The following is a 24322-nucleotide window of genomic DNA, read 5'->3' on the forward strand; positions in this document are numbered from 1 at the left end:
TGGTCTAGAAGTCTTGTGGTGTATTTTGCAGGGCAATCGCTCTACAAAGCCCTGAGTGCTCTGGGCATCAACGGAATGGAGAGGAGAAGAGCCATCAAGAACAAGATGTGCAGTGAAATGAAAGTGGCAATGCCTGCGGATTGTGCAAAAACTACAGAATAGAATAGAACAGAATCAGTATAACATTATTAGAAAAAATTCCCAGCAATTAAAAAAAGACACAACATAACAATAAATTGTACAGTAAGTTAGTCCCTGGTGACATAGGAGTTTACAGTCCTAATGGCCAATCTGTTTCTCAGTGTGTTGCTTTACTTTACACAACAAAGTTTATGTATTGAAATGCAGTGCATTTTGTCACAGGAAGCAGCACAGAAACAAATAAATAGTTGTTAGCATTATTTGCGATAAATAAAGATCAGCCATGATCACAATGAATGGCGGTGCTGACTCGAAGGGCCGAATGGCCTCCTCCTGCACCTATTTTCTATGTTTCTATCTTTGAGACCCACTTGCTAAAGATGCCACGGCAATATTGTATGAACTGCAACAGTGTTAGTGCAATGTTATGTTGCTCAAAACCTCTGTTGGTACTTTGCTTAACAACAGTTCACAATTACTCAAGTCTTATACTTTTCAGGTCAACCTGTCCATAAATTATACCTTTGATTATGGCCCACATAATCTGGAGGTGCAGAAAGATCCTTATAGACTTTAGACTTTAAAGATACCGTGTGGAAGCAGACCCTTTGGCCTACCAAGTCCGCATCCACCAGCGATCACCCCGTACACTAACCTACACAGACAAGGGACAATTTTACAACTTACCGAAGCCAACTAACCTATAAACCTGCACAGCTTTGAAGTGTGGGAGGAAACCAGAGCACCCAGAGAAAACCCACGCGGTCACAAGGAGAATGTACAAACTCCATACAGGCAGCACCCGTAGTCAGGATCAAACCTGAGGTCTCTGCTGCTGTGAGGCAGCAACTCTACCGCTGTGCCACCCTGAATGCAAATCGTCTTTTATTTACTTATTTATTCATTTTTATTAGACGCAGTGTACAAAAGTATAAACAGCGGCATATGACATAATACATTTATTGTACAGCTTCAATTTTAATTTTTAGCTAAGATGAAATGGAAAAAGAAAGAAAAAGCAAGAAAGAGAGAAAATGATAGAGAAAGTGAATGCATAAGAATAGAACCCCTAGACTACCAAATAGGTGTAGTCGAAGAGTGAGTAAAAAAAAGAAATGAGAAAAACGTAAAGAAATAAAAAGACAAAAACACAAAGAAAAACAAAAGTGATGATATACCTGCTTCATATCTGTCCCCACCCATCACCCAAATTGTTTTATGGGGGATGAGAAGGAAAATTATATCTGTAAGTAGTGTTAATATTTGGGAAAGATATAGCTGTCCGTGTTATCAATATTTTTGTATATTCCCCACAGCGGTTAATCGAAGAGGAGAACATGTTGGCCACCTCCCTGAAGCAGTTTTCACTCCGAGCTGAGATGCTGCCCTCATACATCCCAGTGAGGGTGGCAGAGAAGATCCTGTTTGTGGGGGAGTCCGTGCAGATGTTTGAGAATCAGAACGTGAATCACACTCGTGCAGGTAGGGCTCAGCGTTTGACTACTGCCTGACCCCTCCATGGCTCGCCTCGATGCACGTGGTGTGGCCAAACTACATCAGGCCTTGGAGAAGTCATTGGTTTGATCCTGATGTCCATCAGGGCATTTGGTCCCCAGCTGAGGGGGTCTGTGTTCGTTTTCTCTGCCACTGGACTGGCGGATATTGGGGAGGGGAAGAGAAACACAATGTAAGCAGAGAGATGTATTCATATTGTCTTGGACAATATAAGCCTTCTTAGAAACTTAGAGATTGGGCTGAAGCAGGATTAACTGTGATACCTTATCTAATTGAATAGCATGCTAAAACACATTGGTCTAGATCGAATCGTGAAAATTAGTCCTTCTTGAGGGAGTTAATAGCTGTTTGATACAACTGGATAGCTGGATGTCATCCATAAGACAAACTATTCTTGGGAACATTCACTCTTGGGAGCCCCAACTGATTAAGAGCCACAACCTTCCATGTCCATGTGATTGGAAAGGAAGTGAATGAAAGATGTACAATGTACATCATGAGCAAATAACAAACTGCTGGAGGAAGTCAGTGGGCCAGGTAGTATCTGTGGATGGTGATAAAAAGGCAATGTTTTGGGTTGCGACCAATTTCCAGTCTGAAGAAAGGTCCCGACCCGAAACGTCATCTGTCCATTTCCATCCACAGATGTTACCTAACCCGCTGAGTTAGGCAGCACCTAAGTCTTTTTCGCACTGAGAGTTGTGAGTGTGGAATTCTCTGCCTCAGAGGGCGGTGGAGGCCAGTTCTCTGGATACTTTCAAGAGAGAGCTAGATAGGCCTCTTAAAGATAGCGGAGTCAGGGGATATGGGGAGAAGGCAGGAACGGGGTACTGATTGTGGATGATCAGCCATGATCACAGTGAATGGCGGTGCTGGCTCGAAGGGCTGAATAGCCTACTCCTGCACTTATTGTCTATTGCCCATTGTCTAAGGATATCGGTCGCATGTTATTATTTTTAATATTAGTGACTTTCTGCCTATCTTTTCTATTTAAATTCTAAATAAATAACTTGGGATTTGTAGTGATGTTCTCACAACATGATCTTGCCCGAAGAAGGGCCTCGACCCAAAACGCCACCTATCTCTTTTTCTCCAGAGATGTCGCCTTACCCGCTGAAGTACTCCACCTTATTGTGTCTATGTTCGGGCTAACCCGCTGTCAGGACCACTGTCGGTGTCTGTCCCTGCACACCAAGCCTCTCAACGCTCTCTATTTTCTGTGTGTGTGCTGCAGGGTCCATTTTGAAGAACCAGGAAGATATCTTTGCGGCAGAGCTTCACACGCTCAAACAGCAACCCCTTTTCAATCTCGTGGATTTTGAAAATCTAATTGACAGGATCAGAAGTACGGTGGCTGAGGTGAGAGAGAGTTTACTCAACGAGTTAAGGGCCTGTCCCATTGTCCCAGGTAATTCAAGAGTTCTCCCGAGTTTTCCCCTGATTTGAACTCGGAGAATGTCCGTAGCAGGTCCGTAGGAGTTCGTGGATGTCCCGGTGCGGCTCGTATGAGTAACGGTAGGTACTCGGAAAATCCGGTGAACTCATGACATTTTTTCAACACTGTGAAAAATGTCCACGAGTAAAAAAATACTCGTGATGAAAAAAATGTTTTACTTTTTACTCGTACGAGCCGCTACAAGACATCCTCGAACTCCTACGGACCCGCTACGGACATTCTCCGAGTTCGAATCAGGGGAAAACTCGGGAGAACTCTTGAATTACCTCGTACAGTGGGACAGGCCCTTTATATGGAAATAGTTTAACTGTGACTGACATTACAATTTTGTTTTCCATAGCATTTACCAGTGTGCATTGAGTCTGCTGAACTGAACATGCTCAGATGGTTTAATGAACAAAGCACAATGTGCATCTAAATGTCAAAAATAAAACAGAGGGAACATTCAGGGACCAGGCAAAGATTTAGCACCACCATCTGGATCTTTTCATTGTAAACTGCTGGAAAGGAATATGGGGAGAGGGAAGAAAAATACTGTTTGAAGTAAAAAATATCTTGTCAAAGTTCAGTTTAGTTTAGTTCCGAGATACAGCACGGAAACAAACCCTTCAGCCCACCAAGTAAGCATCGACCAGCGATCCCCGCACACTAATACCACCCTACGCACACACTGGGGACAATTTTACATTGACACCAGGCCAAATTACCTACAAACTTGTACGCCTTTGGGGTGTGGGAGGAAACCAAAGATCTTGGAGAAAACCCACGCAGGTCGGGGGGAGAACGTACAGACAGCACCGTAGTCGGGATCGAACCTGGGTCTGGCGTTGTAAGGCAGTGGCTCTACCACTGTGTCGCAGTGCCCAGACTCCAGGGGCCAAATGATCTAATCCCAGTATTCCTTATGGTCTTAGGTTTTATGTAAATTATTGAAAATGTCATGAGAACAAATTAATTGCACAGAGAAGAAAAGCAGCATTTTTCTTTTGTTTAGAATATTCAGAGTGAAGTCTTAGCTCAGGATTATGTCAACATTATATTTGATCTTTGAGAATCGGCAGGATACAATTACACTACTCCAATCTCTCTCAAACCTGTTTATTTTTTTGCACCTGCGGGTTACTGAGGTGAGTTGCTGAGGGTTTAGCATTTTTCTGTTGTTATTTTGTTGAGCAGTTTAGTCAAGTGGTCTCCTGGGTTGCATTGACACAGCAGTGCAGTAAATCGTCTGAAGAAAGGTTTCGACCCGAAACATCACCCATCCCTTCCCTCCAGAGATGCTGCCTGTCCCACTGAGTTACTCCAGCTTTTTGTGGCTATCTTCGGTTTAAATCAGCATCTGCAGTTCCTACACAGTGCAATGAATAGGCCCAAGTGAACGCATAGCAATACGAGACAAGTTTTAGACAATAGACAATGGGTGCAGGAGTAGGCCATTCGGCCCTTCTAGCCAGCACTGCCAATCCATGTGATCATGGCTGCTCATCCCCAATCCGTCCCCGTTCCTGCCTTCTCCCCATATACCCTGACTCCGCTATCTTTAAGAGCCCTATCTAGCTCTCTCTTGAAAGTATCCAGAGAACAGGCCTCCACCGCCCACTGAGGCAAAGAATTCCACAGACTCACAACTCTCTGTGAGAAAAAGTGTTTCCTCGTCTCCGTTCTAAATGGCTTACCTCTTATTCTGAAACTGTGGCCCTTGGTTCTGGACTCCCCCAACATCGGGAACATATTTCCTGCCTCTAGCGTGTCCAAATCCTTGACAATCTTATGTTTCAATAAGATTCCCTCTCATCCTTGTAAACTCCAGAGTGTACAAGCCAAGCCGCTCCATTCTCTCAGCATTTGTGTTCATTCCAATCGGAAGATCTATGGATAGTCTGGATGAATGTGGAAATACGCTGGGCTACTCTCAACTTTGAAGAATCTTTGCATTTGAGTGATGGACAATTGTCTACTAATGTAGACACAAAATGCTGGAGAAACTCAGCGGGTGAGGCGGCATCTCTGGAGAGAAGGAATTTGTGACGTTTTGGGTCGAGACCCGTTTTCAGACTGAAGAAGGATCTCGACCCGAAACGTCGCCAATTCCTTCTCTCCACAGATGCTGCCCCACCCGCTGAGTTTCTCCAGCATTTTGTGTCTATCTTCTATTTTACCAGCATCTTTCATTTCTTAAACATTGTCCACTAATGCCTGAGTTTGCTGATGCTCAAGGTACTAAGAGCTCTTGGAATATATTGATTGGAAAATTTAAGCAGGTAATTCGAGTTCTTAGAGACTGTTGCTGTGACACATTTGTTCAGATGTTACTGCATTCCCACGTTCCATGCTATAATCAGGTCTTTAGGTAACTCTGCTTTTCTTTGTTTTTCACCAGCATCTGTGGAAATTGGTGGTTGAAGAGGCAGGACTGCTGGGCCAACTTAAGGTGAGACTGAACAGCGATCAGAAATTGGCCAGTCTGATGCAGGGTCCCGACCCAAAACCTAGTCTTGCCCACTTTGTCCACAAATGCTACCTGACCCATTGAGTTGATGGATGAATTGATTGAAAGATACTGCCACTGAGTCCATGCCGACCAGCGATCACCCGTTCACACGACTTCACTTTCACACCCACTCCCTGCACACGAGCAGCAATTCACAAACGGCAATTCATCTACAAACCCGCACGCCTTTGGAATGTGGGAGGAAACCCACGCGGTCATTGGGACAACATGCAAACTCCACACAGAGAGCACCCGAGGTCAGGATCAAACCCAGATCTCTGGCACTGTGAGGCAGCAGCTCCACCAGCTGTGCCGCCTTTTATGTTTTGCTCAAGATTCCAGCATCTGCAGATTTTGGGTCAGAAAATTTGATTTTTGTGATTATTTTAACTTTGAGCCATTGGCATAGTAGACATGCTGGTATATTTTCACATTGGCAAGATACGTGGTCAAGAGAGGAGCTTGGAGGCAGTGGCATTCCCCTTTGCCCTCCAACCTTTGCCCTCCAAGGTCAAATGTTTGGCTCTTTCTTCAGTGAGTATTGAACTCGCAACACGGACAAAAGATTTGGTTTAGTTTACTTTATTGTCACGTGTACTACAGTGAAAAGCTTTTGTTGCAAGCTCAGCAGCCAGCAGAAAGACCAGACATGATTACAATCGAGCCGTTCGCAGGGTACAGCTATGTTTAGTATATCAAAAGCTGGTGGGTGGAAGAATGGAAAAATAACAGTTGCAGTAAGGCATATTGATGGGGCTTTAGTCTGCGTTAATAATGCATTATAGCTCTTCTGGGCGATCCACAGACTTCTACTGACTTTAGTTCCAGCGCCAAAGGGCCTGTCCCACTTGGCCGTCATTTGCAAGTCACGCAAATGGTGCGCAAAGATTTTGTACATCACAAAATCCTGCGACGCCGTGCTTGGCCGCGCGTCACTGCCTATGTCATCACGCACCATGCGTGCGTAAAATGCATCATGCATGCGTAATGTGCACCATGCACGCATCACGTGTATGTCACGTCGTGACGCGTAAATTATGTCGCGTAATTTACGTGCAAGTGACAGCCAAGTGGGACAGGCCCTTGAAGCTCCATCACCTGACTTACCAAATATAAAGAAACAAGTCTTTAAATATGGAAGAATAGCTGATTCCATTAATTGAGCTCAGATTTGCAAAGTAAGATACATTTGGAATAAGAGCTGCTGCATGCAGTAACGAACGACCCGTGGTTATTAATATCTCAAGGCAACCAAAAGCTTCCACTGTATGTACACTGAATGTAATGTTTATTTCAAGGCTTTCATGTTGCTAAACCTTTACGGTTATATAAATGTGACTCAATGTTGATTCCTGGGTACGTACAGTTAATTTCCAAATAGATCTTGCGCTCTGAGTACACGCCTACAGTGAATCCTTTTATTACCTGATTTAAAAAAAAATCAAATACTTTTTATATTTGATCTAATGTGGGAGTCAATGATTCAACCTAATGCCGGTATGGTTAACATTTATTCATTTTCTTTTTATCCACAATGTTCATAGGCATTAGAATTAAAGTGAGAGTCATAGTGTCACACAGCACAAAAATAGACTCCGACCCAATCCGTTCATGCCAACCAAGATGCCAATCCAAGCTATTCCCAGTTGCCTGCAGTTTTCCTTTCCATGTACCCATCCAAATGTCAATGTTAATTGTACATGCCGCAGCTGCCTCCTCTAGCACCGCGTTCAATCCACCCACTGCCCTCTGTGTGAAAGAGTTGTCCCTCAGGCTACCCTCTAGTTCTTGATTCCCATACCCTGGGAAAAAGGGTGCATTCACCCAGCTATTCCCCTCATGATTTTATTCACCTCTATAAGATCATCCCTCAGCCGGGGTGGGAGATTGCAACCTTCACGTGGTCTGCCCTGATCCGATGAATGCAATCAACCTGGCGTGCACAGTCAAATAAGATCAAATAAGAACAAGTTGTCCTATCACTTTCGGCTGTGTCCGCCATACGCAGCCTCTTGCTCTCCAAGGAATAAAATCCTAGCCTACCCAACCTCTCCCTATAGTGTTTCGAAGGTTCGACCTGAAACATTGCCTATTTCCTCTGCTCCATAGATGCTGCCTCACCTGCTGAGTTTCTCCAGCATTTTTGCCTAACTTCGATTTTCCAGCATCGAATGTCAATGGTTTTTACTTGAAGGTAAAAACCATTGACTTAAAAACTGTGGATTAGCACCAAGTGCTCTTACATTTATCCTGTGCTCTATTTCAGATAATCAAAGATTTCTACCTGCTGGGTCGAGGTGAATTATTTCAGGCTTTCATCGACAGTGCACAGCATTTATTAAAGACTCCACCAACAGCAGTCACTGAACATGGTAAATAAGGCGAATAATTGGAAGTAATGGCTCCAGTTAGTAATAGAGGAGTAGGATGTTAAAACAACTCGTGGGAGATGGGGATTATTTGGGAAAGGGTGCTTAAACTACTGTAGCAGAGGTGGAATTAAGGAGGTTCTTATTCTCATGTTCTTATGCTGTTATATTATTAAAATATGTAATATAAATCCTTTTTAAATAATCGCAGCAAAAGAAGAGTTTAAAGAAAAAACGTATCTATGTTGTTTTATCTTCTCTGGCCCCTCTAACTCTCTCATCTATGACTACATTACAGATGTTAACGTCGCGTTCCAGAAATCCGCACACAGAGTCCTGTTGGATGACGACAATCTTCTCCCGCTCCTGCACCTCACTGTTGAGTACCATGGGAAAAACCCCAAAGGTAGATGGGGTTCACACATCTCTTGTGTTCTGTCTATGTGAATGTTACATAATGGATAGTACGTAGAAGAGCAGTGGCGTGGTGGGAGAGCTACTTCCTCACAGCCAGGTTCGATCCTGACTACAGGTGCTTGTGTGTAGCGCGTTTGTACGTTCTTCCCCGTGACCTGCGTGGGTTTTCTCTGAGATCTCCGGTTTCCTCCCACACTCCAAAGACGTACAGGTTTGTGGGTTCATTGGCCTGGTATAAATGTAAATTGTCCCTACTGTGTAGGATAGTGTTAGTGTGTGGGGATCGCTGGTCGGTGCGGACTCGGTGAGCAGAAGGGCCTGTGTTTCCCTGCTGTATCTCTAAACTAAACTAAACAGTACAGCAAAGGAACAGGCCCTTCAGCCTATGATGTTTGTGCTGAACATGATGCCAAGTTAAACTGATCCAAATGCTTGTACATGATCCATATCCCTCTATTCCCTGCACTTCCATGTGCCTATCTTTAAGTTTCTTAAATGCCGCTATCATATCTGCCTCCACCACCACCCCTGCTAATGCGTTCCAAGCCCCACTACTCTCTGTGTAAAAATAAAACTTGTACCCCACATCTCCATTAAAGTTTCCCCCTCTCACCTTATTGCTATTCCCTATATGTTGGACATTTCCTTCCTGGGAAAAGGGTTCTGACTGTCTACCGTATCTATGCTTCTCAGCATTTTATATACTTCTATAAAGTCTCCCCTCAACCTCCAGTGTTCCAAATTTATCCAACCTCTTCTTGTAGGTGAAACCCTCTAATCCAGTCAGCGTTCTAGTAAACCTCCTTCACACCCTCTTCTAAACCTCTATTATCTTTCCTGTAATGGGACGACCAGAACTGCACTCAAATGCGGCCTTCAGAGCTGCACCAGTACTTCCAGGCTCTTACATGCAATGCCCCGAGCAATGAAGGCAAGTATATCATCCGCCTTCTTCGCCACTAGTGTCGCTGGTGGTGATTCACGGTTCTTGCCCAATCCCTTTCCTTCCCTCCAGAGATGCTGCCTATCCCGCTGAGTTACTCCTGCATTTTGCGTCTATCTTCGATTTAAACCAGCATCTGCAGTTCCTTCCTACGCATTTTGTTCACTGTGTGCCCAAGATCCTAGATAGACCACTCCTGAAAATTTAAATGGACTGACGCGTAGTACGCAACGGAGCACAATTTCCGCCATTTCAGTAACCCAACCCTATCTTTGACCTGACCCGACTTCAGTTATCCATTCAGTTAAAACGGCACATAGCTTGTACAGGGAGGAACTGCACTTGCTGGTTTAAACCGAAGACAGACACAAAAGGCTGGAGTAACTCATGCATCTCTGCTGTAGGATCTTAGCTGTGTGCACTGAACACAGCCCTGAGCCTCAGCATGTGCTGTTTGACTGGCACAAATTGCCGAGCTGCCCCAGAAAAAAAAGTTAAGCAAGCTGCAATGAAGCAAGGAAGGTGGAACTATCCCTTGCATCCTTGTCTTTTAGGCCTAGTGGCATCTCCTTGATGCAGTTGATGTTTAATCCACACTGTGCCTGTTCTGGAGGTATATATATTGTGTGTATATTTCTGCAAGTGTCAACAATAAATCGACCATTAACCTTGATGTTAAATATCAGTGCACTATTTTTTTACATTTGTTGTGTGTCAACTGAACCGAGAGACTATTTCCGACCAAATTTACTGAATACTATAGTTATGATATTATATGAGGTTTGGCTGTTAATTTTTTTTATATTCTCTCGTGGAACACGGATGTGTTATATGCCACGATAGACACAAAATGCTGGGGTAACTCAGCGGGCCAGGCAGCATCTCTGGAGAGAAGGAATAAGTGATGTTTCGGGTCGAGACATTCTTCAGATTCAGATTGCAGTCTGTCCCACTGAGTTACTCCAGCATTTTGTGTCGATCTTCGGTTTAAACCAGCATTTGCAGTTCCTTCCTACACACTATGTTGTAAGCCATGTTTAATGTCTGTTCATAACTGCCTCTGAGAAGGTTGTGCTGATTTGTTGCCCTGTCACCAATGTTTGGTGTTGCGTGTAAGCGAGCCGTTATAGTCAACGCTTCCTTTCCTCAGAGGTTATCGGTGACCCAGAAGAGTTTTTACAACAATCGGTTATTAGCCTCTGCTCATCCCCCAAGACATTGAATTAGGGTCAAAGAGTCATACAGTGTGGAAAATGGCCCTTCGGCCCAACTTGTCCACACCAACCAACATGTCCCATCTACACTAGGCCCACCTGCCTGCATTTGGCCCATATCCCTCTAGACCTATCTGATGCATATTGTTTAAGAAGGAATTGCAGATGCTGCAAAATCGAAGGTAGACAAATGTGCTGGAGAAACTCAGCGGGTGCAGCAGCATCTATGGAGTGAAGGAAATGGGCAACGTTTCGGGCCGATTAACCCTTCTTCAGACTGATGGAGGGGGGGGGGGGGGGGGAGAAGATAGGAAAAAGGAAAAAGCAAGAGGAGGAGCACGAGGGCTGAGGGAGAGCTGAGAAGGGGAGGAGACAGCAAGGGCTATCGGAAATGGGAGAATTCAATGTTTATGCCGCTAGGGTGCAGACTGCCCAATATGCATATTGTTGTGCTTTCATTCTGCCTAGTTTTGGTTGTCATTATGCCTTTTCATTTTTGCATATTCCTGCCAACCCCATTCACATGTAGATTCAACACAGAGTCGTGATGCATCATCTTCCCCTCGTGAAGCCCCGACGTCTGGCTGGTCAGCTCTGGGTCTCTCGTACAAAGTGCAGTGGCCTTTGCACATCTTGTTCAGCCCCGCTGTGCTGGAAAAGTAAGTTTACCATACGAATTGCTGCTGTTTATTTTCCCTCTTGCTCTTCCTCCTTCTGCACAGCCGTAAAGTTGGTCACAATCCTCATGATTGGCAACTATCCAGTATTGAACCAAACTGGGACTCTCGCAAGTGTATCTGTCCAAGCTGATCAAGATTGGCAAGCATGTTGTGTGGTTGAGTGCCTGGTGTATACCCTGCCCCCAGCTTCTTCCAACATTGACTCATGTGCCTTCCACCATGACTTCCTTCTCCTTCCAAGCTTGGCCAGTGTTATAGTTTGTACCGTGTTCTAGTTGAGAGCAGCCATTCAGTACAGGCAGTGAATCAAACACAGTACAATAGTGGGAGACTCAGCAGGTTAGTCCGCATCTGTGGCGAGGCAAAGAAGAGTTGATGCAGCTTTGCCTCATTCAGGTTCGAATTTGTGCCCTTTAGAGATAAGGGCCTGTCCCACTTGGCGATTTTTTCGGCTACTGCCGGCATCATTCACTGGCGTATCAGGTCACCAACGTGACGACGTATTGTGTCCTCAAGTCTCGCAACATTTTGTTTTTGTTGCCGTTGGAGTTTGAAATGTTCGACATCTTTCGTCGACCCTGATACATCAGTCAATGACGCCGGCAGTCGCCGAAAAAATCGCCAAGTGGGACAGGCACAGAAACAGGCCATTCAGCCCACCGAGTCCGCGCCAACCACTAACACTATCTGACACACCAGAGACAATTTATAATTTTATCGAAGCCAGCTAACCTGCAAACCCGTGTGTCTTTGGAGTGTGGGAGGAAACCCACAGGGAGAATGTACAAACTCCGTACAGACAGCACCCGTAGTTGGGATCGAACCTGGATTTCTGGCGCAGTAAGGCAGTTGCACTACCACTGTGCCTCGCTTGTGGATGGGAGAGACTGGTAGCTCAGGTCAGGCTCCGGTTTTCGACGTTGTTTCTCACCCCGTTCCCTCCGCCAGGTACAACATTGTGTTCAAGTACTTGCTGAGCGTGCGGAGGGTGCAGGCGGAGCTGCAGCACTGCTGGGCCGTGCAGATGCAGCGCAAGCGCCTCAAATACAATGAGACGGACGTGATCAAGTGGAGAGTGAGGAACCACATGGCCTTCCTTGTGGACAACCTGCAGTACTACCTACAGGTAACCTGGAATAGACTATCACCTTCAGGATCACCTGCAACCTGGCCTCGGGGTGTAGATGATGAGAAGCAACCACTGGGCTTTTGTTCTCTGGGATGTCCAAACTAATGTGCCTGTCCCACTTAGGCGATTTTTTTAGGCGACTACAGGCGACTAGTTTGTGGCCGGGAGTCGTCTCCTCAGTCGCGCAAAAATTCATGGCGTCTTTCTGGTCGCCGCTAAATTTTCAACATGTTGAAAAATTTTGGCGACAGTGGGTTGGACGCCAATGATTAGTACAATATTCTTGATTAGTACGGGTATCAGGGTTGAAAACGGGTAGAAAATGGGAGAATACGGTTAAGAAGGAAAGATAGATCGGCCATGATTGAATGGCGGACGAGACTTGATGGGCCGAATGGCCTTATTCTGCTCCTATCACTTATGAACTAAGTGCACGAGATAGTGCGAATCTAGCCGATGAGAATGGTCAACTAGCTACTTGCTCCAGCAATGCCCAGGGGTCTGAGAGTGTTGAACTTCAAACTTGCAAAATGACAACCTTGCAAAGCCACCTGCAGCAATTGAGTTGAAGTGAGCATTAGCCTAGAGCACGCTAGCATCTGGTGGAATCCAAGCCCCTCAAGTATGGTACTTGCAGAGTCTCTTCGCCTCGGATGCTGAACGCCGCCTTGTGCCATTCCAGGTGGATGTCCTCGAGTCTCAGTTTTCTCAGCTCCTCCAGCGGATAAACTCCATCCGGGACTTTGAAAGCATACGACTGGCTCACGATCACTTCCTGAGTAACCTGCTGGCCCAGTCATTCATCCTGCTCAAACCGGTGAGTACACCTCCCTCCCATGGCACGGGAATCATGGGGCGGCACAGCTGGCACAGCTGGCAGAACTGCCACCTCTCAGGGTTCGATCCTGACCTTGGGCGCTGTGTGTGTGGAGTTTGCACGTTCTCCCCATGACCTGCGTGTGTTTCCTTCGGGTGCTCCTGCTTCCTCCCGCATCCCAAAGACGTGTGGGTTTGTAGGTTAATTGGGTTCTCTAAATCTCTAAACGTTTTATATATATATATATATATATATATATATATATATATATATATATATATATATATATCTATATATATATATCTACGTCTCTATATACACACAAACATTTGTGACCTGCTGAGTTACTCCAACGTTTTGCGTCTATCTTTGTTGTAAACCACCATCTGCAGTACACACAGAGACACGCACTCGCGCGAGCACGGTGTGTACTGAATTGTACATATGTATATGTCTGTGTGCGCGCACACACACACACACACACACACACACACACACACACACACACACACACACACACACACACACACACACACACACACGTTAATACTGACCCAGCGTAGCTTTTCAATGAATCAACAATGTCTGATCAGGTTTGTTCCCTTTCTCTGCAGGTGTTCCACTGCCTGAACGAGATCCTGGAATTATGCCACAACTTCTGCTCCCTGGTTAGTCAGAATCCTGGTCCTATAGATGACCGAGGAGCTCCACAATTAGACGTCCTCGTGACGGTAAGTAGTGACCAACCTGCATTCCCTGTCAATAGGAACCATAACTTTTTATTTGCCCTACCTGTTGTGTGTGTGTACATGATTTGATTGTACATCATTCATGTACATAGATGAGACGCAAATGAGGCTTTCACTGTTGCTCTGTACATCAGACAATAATAGACCCAGTACCAATACATTCATCCTATACTTTAACCTTCCCTCTTATTCTCATCAATTCCCTTCTATGACTCAACACCACACTAGCGTCAATATACAGGATCCCATTAACGAATCAGTCCACACAACTCTAAAGGGCCTGTCCCACTTGGCGATTTTTTTCGACGTCATATCAGTCGCCAAAAGATTTTGAACATTTCAAAATCCAGCGGCAACAAAAAAATCGTTGCGATACTCCGCGCGTCAACACGCCATCACGACGCGTCACGCTGCATCACGCTGAAACGTTTCGATGATGCCGTCAGTCAATGATGCCGGCAGACTCCAAAAAAATCGCCAAGTGGGACAGGCCGTTAAGTGGGAGGAAACCAGAGCACTCGGGAGAAACAAATGTCCTCACAGGGAGAACGTGCAAACTCCGCGCAGACGGCTCCCAAAGTCAGGATCTCGGCTCTGGTTAGCTGCTTCACCTTGGAGTTGATGCAGCTGAATGTATTCACTGCTTTAGTTTAGAAAATCGGTGTGGAAACTGGTCCATCAGCCCATCAGGTCGGCAACGATCACCCTTACACTAGTTCCATTCTACACACCGGGGACAATTTACAGAGCCAGTTAACCTATACGGCTTTGAGTTGTGGGAGGAAACCGGAGCAACCAGAGAAAACCTATGTAGTCACAGAGAGAACGTACAAGGCAGCACCCGAGGTCAGGATCGAATGCGGGTCTCTGGCACTGTAAAGGCAGCAACTCTACCGCTGCGCCACTGTGCCACCCCTATTACTTGTGCAGGCGAGCGCATCTTCCATTTACAGGCACGGCTGATATTTCTGCTGACCGAGGCTGACGTGCTTGTTGTTTTGGGCGGTTCCCAGGGTTTCAGTCGCCAGTCGTCCCTCCTCTTCAAGATCCTGTCGAGTGTTCGCAACCACCAGATTAACTCTGACCTGGCCCAGCTGCTGCTGAGATTGGACTACAACAAGTACTACACACAGTCAGGAGGCACGCTCGGAAGGTAAGGGCTCTGTACCACGTCTACGCAACACGCTGGTTAAATATGCAGTGGAGTTCAATTCCTGCCTCCAAAACACAAAGTGCTGGAAGAATCAGGCAGCATGTGCAGGAAGGAGCTGCAGATGCTGGTTTAAACCGAAGATAGACACAAAGTGCTGGAGTAACTCAGCGGGACAGCCAGCATCTCTGGAGAGAAGGTGACATTTCACGTCGAGCCCCTTCTCGAGATCTGACGAAGAGTCTCGACCTGAAACGTCACCCATTTCTTCTCTCCAGAGATGCTGCCTGTCCTGCTGAGTTACTCCAGCATTTTGTCTCTAGAATCAGGCAGCATCCATGCAGAGAGAAATGGGCGATGTTTAGGGTCGGTTTTTCTCTCTCTGGATGCGTGCTGCCTGATCTTCTAATAGCATTTCTCTGATCTTCATATGGACTTGCAACATCTGTAACTATATTTTGTAGTTGGCTGTACGAAAGATTTGTTTCTGTACTGTACAAGTCTATGGGCTGTTAGGTAACTGGGATTAAATGCAGTCTGGTAGAATTCAGCACTGCAGTTATACAGTACAGTAAACCCACGTTATAAACGGATCCCTTTGTAATGGAGTTTGGTTATAATGGGCTGATCTACTGACTGCAGGTTGACAAAAATGCTGGAGAAACTCAGCGGGTGAGGCAGCATCTATGGAACGAAGAAGGAATAGGTGACGTTTCGGGTCGAGACCCTTCTTCAGGGCGGAGACAGTGGGCTGTGGAAGAGCTCGGGAGGGGAAGGAGGGAGAAAGGAGCTGGGAAGGGGAGGGGAAGGAGGGAGAAAGCAAGAAATTGGAGGTCAATGTCCATACCGCTGGGGTGTAAAAAACCCAGGTGAAATATGAGGTGCTGCTCCTCCAATTTACGGTGGTACTCACTCTGGCCATGGAGGAGGCTCAGGACAGAAAGGTCTGATTCGGAATGGGAGGGAGAGTTGAAGTGCTGAGCCACCGGGAGATCAGGTTGGTTATTGCGAACCGAGCGGAGGTGTTGGGTTCATTGGCTTGTTAAAATTGTAAAATTTTACCAAGTGTCATATGATCAAAATCCCTAGTGTGTGTAGGATAGTGCTAATGTACGAGGTGATCGCTGGTCAGGGTTAACTCGAAACTGAAGGGGCTGTATCTCTAATCTAAACTAAACTAAAATGAGATTTACCACTGCAAAGTTTGTCTCTGACCATGTCTTTCATTCTTTTTCAGTTTTGGCATCTGACCAGAGCCTTTGGAGGTGTTGGCTCATCGCCTTCACCGGCCTGCGGTGCAGCTGACAGGTCCACGGTGTACGGGACCCTTGCCGGCCACGCCTGAGCCACCTGCACTTATCTCTGGGGAAGCTGCTGCTCCAAGCTTCACCAGAGGGCACGGCTTCACATCGCAGTGCCTGCTCCTCTAGACACACACCCAGGACTGAGTCTCCCGACACGGTGCTGCTCCCACCGACACATTCGATGAACCCAGGACTGAAGTCAGTGTTGGAAGGAACAGCAGACGCTGGTTTACACCGAAGATAGACACAAAAAGCTGGAGGATCTCAGCGGGACACCCCTGGAGAAAAGGAAGGGGTGACGTTTCGGGACGAGACCCTTCTTCGGTCTCATCCCTTCTCTCCAGAGATGCTGCCTGCCCCGCTGAGTTACTCCAGCTTTTTGTGTCTTAGTTTTCCCTGCCATTTTACAAACACTCACCGCACAGTTCTGTGCCTGTGTGACCTGCTGTTGCTGATTCTGAGCAATCTCTGTTCCCTTTCCTCTTGGACTGATGTCATCTCATCACTCGGCCTCAAAGGAGGCGCATTGCCAGGTGAGATGGGAACGGACTGACCCCAGGTGAGATGGGAACGGACTGACCCCAGATGAGATGAACAGACTGACCCAGGTGAGACCTGGGAATGGACTGACCCCAGGTGAGATGAACAGACTGAGATGATGAGAACAAATACATCGACTCTTCCCAGAGTTTTAGCCTCCTTTTCCCATTGCGATTGGTCTGTCAAAGACCCTTAGAAAAACCCTCCTTGTGAAATCACCAGGCACCTTTCCCAAACTTGGTTTGATTAATTGGGAATGTGTTCCGTCTTGTTCCCGTCATAGATGTGTGGGATTTGGAAAGGACATGGTCTTAAATTGAACTCATTGATGTCAGTGGTTTGTGCTGCTTCAAATGCGATCTGTTGCAAGTTCTGAAGGTGTCCACTCACCCGCCCTGGGTGCTGAATGGAGTCCCCTCTATCCAGCCGACCTCCCCACTGCGATGAATTGTCCAGAGTACTGATTTGGGAATCGCATGCAACAGTTGAGGAGTCTCTCAATGCTCCTGGGTCTTAAGCAACTGGGCTTTGGGTTCCAGCCACATAGTGGAAGGAGCGGTGTTCCTTTCACTGTCACCACTATAAATGGCCAAATGTGCTAGGTGTGAAAAAGTGAATTAATACCAGACCTCTCTGCACCCGAGTTCACACGCTATGGCATCCACTGGTTCAGTGGCGCAGCAGTAGAGTTGTTCCCTGACAACTCCAGAGACCGGGATCGATCCTGACTACAGGGGCTGTCTATGCAGAGTTTGTACGTTCTCCCTGTGACTGCGTGGGCTTTCTCCCATGTGTGCTCCAGTTTCCTCCCACACTCCAAAGACGTACGGGTTGGTAGGTTAACTGCCTTTGGTTGAAATTGAAAAATGTCCCTAGTGTTAGTGTACAGGGTGATCGCTGGTGGGCATGGACTCTGGGCTGAAGGGCCCGTTTCCACGCTGTATCTCTAAAGTCTAAAGTTCAGAGGAGCCCCTGACTTGGTGAGATTCCTAGAACACACACACACAGCCGACAGTCATTATTCCATTGTGTAGGAAGGAACTGCAGATGCTGGTTTACACCGAAGATGGACACAAAATGCTGGAGTAACTCAGCAGGACAGACAACATCTCTGGAGAGAAGGAATCGGTGACGTTTCGGGTCGAGACCCTTCTGCGGACTGTTCATCGTCACCTCCAGAGATCCTGCCTGTCCCGCTGAGTTACTTCATCATTTTGTGTCTCTCTTCACCATTATTCCATATGCTGGTTCCTCTTATCACCCAATCCAGTGTTAAATCCATTGTGCCTACAGATGAAAGCGAAGCTATTGATTTTCTGTGTATGCTCATCCCATTTTGTAAGCAGAGCTAAATAAAATGAAACTCGTGCTGCTGTGAGAACCTTATATTAAACCAGCTAGTACACAGAAAAAGAGTCAATGTCCTTTATTTATGACTGAGATATAGTCTACTAGCTCTTGCTAGTTCATAACTTCTAGGAGCAGAATAAGGCCATTCGGCCCATCAAGTCTACTCCGCCATTCAATCATGGCTGATCTATCTTTCCCTCTCAACCCCATTCTCCTGCCTTCTCCTCATAACCCCTGACACCTGTACTAATCAAGACACCTGTACTAATCTCTGCCATAAAAATATCCATTGACTTGGCCTCCACAGCGTCTGTGGCAATGAATTCCACCCTCTGACCAAAGAATTTCCTTCTCATCCCCTTTCTAAAGGTATGTCCTTTTATTCTGAGGCTGAGGCCTCTGGTTCTGGCCTCTCCCACTAGTGGAAAGATTCCACATCCACTCTATCCAGGCCACACAGTATTAGCTCTGTGGGGCCTTTAGTCTGCCTGAGAGCCTGGGCCTTGGTTATTGTCCCACCTCCTAGGACAGGTTTTCCAATGTTGTTCGCCCTCTGGTGTGATTCCTGTGCTCTAGTTCCTGGTGTGGGATTCTAAATCTCCACAACAGTTGCATTATGAAGATGCCAGAGGGCGTGCAATGCTGAAATGAAGGATTAGAGCACAGCAACACTTAAACCAGCTTAAGCTTTGACTGGAAGGGGGAATTAAGGGGGAAATCTTTTAGGACCGAGATGAGAAGAAAAAAAAAATTCACACCGAGAGTGATGAATCTGTGGAATTCTCTGTCACAGAAAGTAGTTGAGGCCACAGTTCATTGGCTATATTTAAGAGGGAGTTAGATTTGGCTAAGGGTATCAGGGGGTATGGAGAGAAGGCAGGTACAGGATACTGAGTTGGATGATCAGCCATGATCATATTGAATGGCGGTGCAGGCTCGAAGGGCCGAATGGCCTACTCCTGCACCTATTTTCTATGTTTCTATGTAACTCAGCGGGACAGGCAGCATCTCTGGAGAGAAGGATTTTTTTTGATTTTTTAAATTTCAAAATAGACTTTATTCAGGTAATAAATATACAATACATAAACTGTGCGAAACTTTCATCCGACATTTTCGGAGGCTACAGAGATTATTCAATACAATCTACATACATTGCTCAAATTTCACAAATTTGGCCCCCACCCTTGCCACTCATGTGGCCCACTGGCGGGCATTCCCTTCCCTTATTTTGAGGGGCGTCTCCACCACACCCTGCCCCCCAATGTCCAGCAGCGGAAGGACCCTAGACCGTGGTCCACTCCCACCGAGCCTTGGCGTTGGCTGCACCGAGCTTCAGTGCGTCCCTCAGCAGGTACTCCTGCAGACTTCAGCGGGCCCGTCGGCAACATTCCCCGACGGACATCTCACTCCGCTGGGAGGTCAACAACGCTCGGGCAGACCAAAGAGCGTCTTTCACCGAGCTGATGACCTTCCAGCATCACTCGATGTCCGTCTCTGAATGTGTCCCTGGGAACGGTCCGTAAATCACAGAGTCCTCTGTGACGGAGCTGTTCAGAACAAACCGTGACAGGGACCCTTGCATACCACTCCAGACTCTCTTTGCGAATCCACACTCTGCAAAGAGGTGGGCAACCGTCTCCTCTCCATCCATCTCTGGAGAGAAGGAATGGGTGACGTTTCGGGTCGAGACCCGTCTTCAGGCTGGTTAGGGAGAGATATAGACGATGATGTGGAGAGATAAAGAATAATGAATAAAAGATACGCAAAAACGTAATGATGATAAAGGAAACGCCATTGTTTGCTGTTTGTTGGGTGAGAACGAGAAGCTGGTGTGAATTGGGTGGGGGAGGGATAGAGTGAGAGAGCCATGCCGGGGCTACCTGAAGTGACAAACCTAATTCATACCACTGGGCTGTAAGCTGCCCAAGCATAATATGAGATGCTGTTCCCCACAATTTGCGTTTAGCCTCACTCTGACAATGGAGGGGACCTAGGACTGACTCTGTGTGTAGGAAGAAACTGCAGGTGCTGATTTAAACCGAAGATAGACAAAAAAAAGCTGGAGTAACTCAGCGGGCCAGGCAGCAGCATGTCTGACATGCTCAGTTTCTCCAGCTACTGTGTCCTAGTTTTGACCCTGGTTATTTGGCATCACATATTCCAATCCTGTTGGAGTTACTGGTTAATAATGAATCTTCATTACATTTCAAAGCCACAGGCATAAATATAAAGGCTTAGAAATGTGTTTTTTTTTCCTTCATGTCTTTAGAGTTGACTTTCAATCTGATTGTACTGATGATGATGGGTCTGAAGAAGGTTCTCGTCCCGAAACGTCACCCATTCCTTTTCTCCAGAGATTAAGGATAAGGGGGGAATCCTTTAAAACCGAGATGAGAAGAACTTTTTTCACACAGAGAGTGGTGAATCTCTGGAACTCTCTGCCACAGAGGGTAGTTGAGTCCAGTTCATTGGCTATATTTAAGAGGGAGTTAGATGTGACCCTTGTGGCTAAAGTATTCAGGGGGTATGGAGAGAAGGCAGGTACAGGATACTGAGTTGGATGATCGAAGGATGGTGCAGGCTCGAAGGGCCGAATGGCCTACTCCTGCACCTAATTTCTATGTTTCACACACGTCATGTTTGTCTTGGTCTGTTGAATGATGCTTAGCACAGGAATCGCTGTCTCAGACAGACTGCAAAATCATGAGAGGAATAGATCGGGTAGAGTCTTTTACCCAGAGTAGGGAAATCGAGGACTAGAGGACAGAGGTTCAAGGTGAAGGGGAAAAGATTTAATAGGAATCCGAGAGGTAACTTTTTCACACAAAGGGTGGTGGGTGTCTGGAACAAGCTGCCAGAGGAGGTAGTTGAGGCTGGGACTATCCCACCATTTAAGAAACAGTTGGACAGGTACATGGATAGGACAGGTTTGGAAGGTTATGGACCAAGTGCAGGCAGGTGGGACTAGTGTAGCTGGGACATTGTTGGCCAGTGTGGGCGAGTTGGGCCGAAGGGCCTGTTTCCACACTATGACTCTACTGCTTGTTAAGGGCATGGACACGCTAGAGGCAGGAAACATGTTCCCGATGTTGAGGGAGTCCAGAACCAGGGGCCACACACAGTCGAAGAATAAGGGGTAAGCCATTTAGAACGGAGACGAGGAAACATTTTTTCCTCACAGAGAGTTGTGAGTCTGTGGAATTCTCCGCCTCGGAGGGCGGTGGAGCCCGGTTCTCTGGATGCTTTCAAGAGAGAGCTAGATAGGGCTCTTAAAGATAGCGGAGTCAGGGGGATATGGGGAGAAGGCAGGAACGGGGTACTGATTGTGGATGATCAGCCATGATCACATTGAATTGTGGTGCTGGCTCGAAGGGCTGAATGACCTACTCCTGCACCTGTTGTGTTATCTATGTAGGAAGCTATGGATCAGTGAATGACAATGTGAGGTTGTAGACACAAGAAGCTGCAGGAGTTTTAATTATTTTGCACAGAACACACAAAAAAACGGGAGTAACTCGGCAGGTGGGACATCTGTGGAGAGAAGGGATGGGTCTGTGAGTCTGGGCTTGGCGCGCTTTTCACGGTCGGGCTCGGCCAAAGGACGCCAGAGGTTTGGTTGCGTCATTGTCCAGGTGATTGGCCGGAGCGCGGGGTCAGTGGGCGGGTATATAAGGAGCAGCGGTGGGCGGGCGGCGCGGACAAGCGGGACGGATGGAAGTGGGACTGCCGGCCGGCCGATCGTTGGCTAGCTGTGGCCGCGGGATGTCCCGCTCACCCTCCTTCACCACCCCCTCACCCTGACCAACCCTGCATGTAACCTCAACCCCCACTTACCCCTTCACTCTCGCCTCTTCCCCACACTCCCTCTCCTCCCCCACCTCAAGACCAACAAAGGCTCTTCCAAGAGCCGCTGTAAAGAGCTACATAGAAACATAGATAGAAACATAGAAATTAGGTGCAGGAGTAGGCCATTCGGCCCTTCGAGCCTGCACCACCATTCAATATGATCATGGCTGATCATCCAACTCAGTATCCCGTACCTGCCTTCTTTCCATACCCCCTGATCCCCTTAGCCACAAGGGCCACATCTAACTCCCTCTTAAATATAGCCAACGAACTGTGTGGCCTCAACTACCCTCTGTGGCAGAGAGTTCCAGAGATTCACCACTCTCTCCTACAGCCTCCTGTTCTCTGTAGATGTTCTCCGTTACTCTGGACCGTGGAGTCAATGGTGCTGTGGTGTGTGTGTGTGTGTGTGTGGGGGGGGGGGGGGGGTTGGGTTTGAGATATTGGGGGAGGGGGGTGGTATGGGTTTTGAAAGGTTGCGTTTGGGGGAGGGGGGGGGGTTGGGTTGACTTTGGGAGAGATTTGAGGTTGGGAGGGGGGGCTGGGTTTTGGGGGGTGACTTTGAGATGTTGGGGAGGTGTTAGGGTTTGAGTAGTTGCGTTGGGGGGGGTTGGTTTTGGGGAAGGTTTGGGTTTGATGGGGGGGGTTTGAGTATGGGAGATGTTTGGGTTTGAGAGGTTTGGGTTGGGGAAGGGGTTTGGGAGACGGGATGGGGTGGGTTTGAGGAGGGGGGTTGAGTATGGGAGACGTTTGGGTTTGAGAGTTTGGGTTGGGGGGTTTTGGGGAAGGGATGGGATTTGGGTTTGAGAGTTTGGGTTGGGGGGGTTTTGGGGGGGAAGGGGGGTTTGGGAGACGGATGGGTTTGGGTTTGAGAGGTGGGGGGGGGGGTGGTTGGGGTGAGGGTGGACTGAACCAAGCAGACTGAGGTCGATGTTTCCCGCCAACAACTGGCCCCCACAACAGTCCAGGCAAGAAGATTGATCACAACCCCACCCCGCTCTCCATGGAGTTCTTCCGCCACCGCCTTCCCAGTGAACGGGAGATGACTCGGGGCATCGACCAAGGTGGACAACCATCCTGGTCAACGTCTTCCCCGCTGGCCCATCACCACCGCACGAAGCCCCGGCCACAGAGGCTCTTTCAAGAGCCGTTGAAAAGAGCTACAACCTCTTGGTCCGTTGGATGTCTGACCCTGAGGGAGGTCCGGCGATCCGGCCGCTCACGGTATCTCGGGAGATCGATCAGGAATGACCTCCCGGAGCTCGGCCCTCGAGGAGCCGCGGGGCCAGTGACCTTAACCCGGGCTCGGAGGACACTGACCCCTGGCCGTCCAGCCTCACCCTCGGCCCTTCAAAGGCTCTTTCCAGAGCCCGTAAAACGAGCTACGACCCCTCCCCCACCCTCTTCGTGAAGGTGGGCCTGTCCCACTTGGCCGTCATTTGCGCGACCTGGTAGCATGGGAACAGGTCCAGTTTCTGCACCGACCAGCGGACACCTTGTACACCACCAATACCCCCCCACACACACACACCCACACACGCACGGGACAATTTACGGTTCACCTGCAAATCTGCGAGTCTCTGGGCCGTGTGTTGAATGGGAGGAGGGCCAAGCAGTGGGGGGGGGGGTTAGAGGTAGCTGACGAGCGCAGTAGCCGCGGCCCAGGCAGCGAAAGAGATCCCGCGATCTCCACGCTTCTCAGTGGTCGCGGCAGACCTGCGCTGCTGGAGCCCGGCCGTTGTGGTCCCGTTGGGTCGGCGCGCTCTGAGGACCCCGACCACGGCAAGCGGTCCAACATCATGTGGTCAGAGCTCTCCGGATGTCCCATCGCATCCAGGGAAAACCCCTCAACACCCCCCCCTCCCCCCCAACAAGCCGGGGCCACTGAAAAGAGATACATCCTCGGGCGGGTCAATGGGTGGTTGATGGGGCCAAACATGTGGAGCGGAGAGAAGGGACCCGCTAGCACCTTGCAGGCCAACATCTGGGCACAGCAGCCATGGTCTCATGCCTTGTAGAGAGACCAGGCGCTACCACAACGCACCGCCCTCACAGTGGCCGGGAGATCGCCCAGGACAGACTTGTGGCCCCAACACTTGGCCCAAGAGAACCAGCTGGTTTAACCCTGAGGACACCGAATCCTAGTTTAGTTACAGCATGGAAACAGGCCCTTCGGCCCCACCGGGTCCGCGCCGACCAGCGACCCCCGCA

At 47.8% G+C, this 24322-nt stretch overlaps 1 protein-coding gene across 1 annotated transcript in view; it reads left to right on the forward strand.

The window, feature by feature from the left end:
* Positions 1-16983, forward strand: part of tubgcp4 (tubulin, gamma complex associated protein 4) — a 32442-nt gene extending 15459 nt beyond the window's left edge. Inside the window, exons 8-18 of the mRNA XM_055662569.1 lie at positions 1458-1623; positions 2891-3015; positions 5493-5543; positions 7870-7975; positions 8271-8378; positions 11076-11205; positions 12175-12352; positions 13038-13172; positions 13787-13903; positions 14935-15074; positions 16309-16983. Coding sequence (XP_055518544.1) covers positions 1458-1623; positions 2891-3015; positions 5493-5543; positions 7870-7975; positions 8271-8378; positions 11076-11205; positions 12175-12352; positions 13038-13172; positions 13787-13903; positions 14935-15074; positions 16309-16321 — 1269 coding nt within the window. The 3' untranslated portion in view covers positions 16322-16983. The remainder of the gene's footprint in view (positions 1-1457; positions 1624-2890; positions 3016-5492; positions 5544-7869; positions 7976-8270; positions 8379-11075; positions 11206-12174; positions 12353-13037; positions 13173-13786; positions 13904-14934; positions 15075-16308) is intronic.
* Positions 16984-24322: the final 7339 nt, after the last annotated feature.

This window comes from Leucoraja erinacea, chromosome 36, assembly GCF_028641065.1.
Source record: "Leucoraja erinacea ecotype New England chromosome 36, Leri_hhj_1, whole genome shotgun sequence".
Lineage (NCBI taxonomy): Eukaryota > Metazoa > Chordata > Chondrichthyes > Rajiformes > Rajidae > Leucoraja > Leucoraja erinaceus.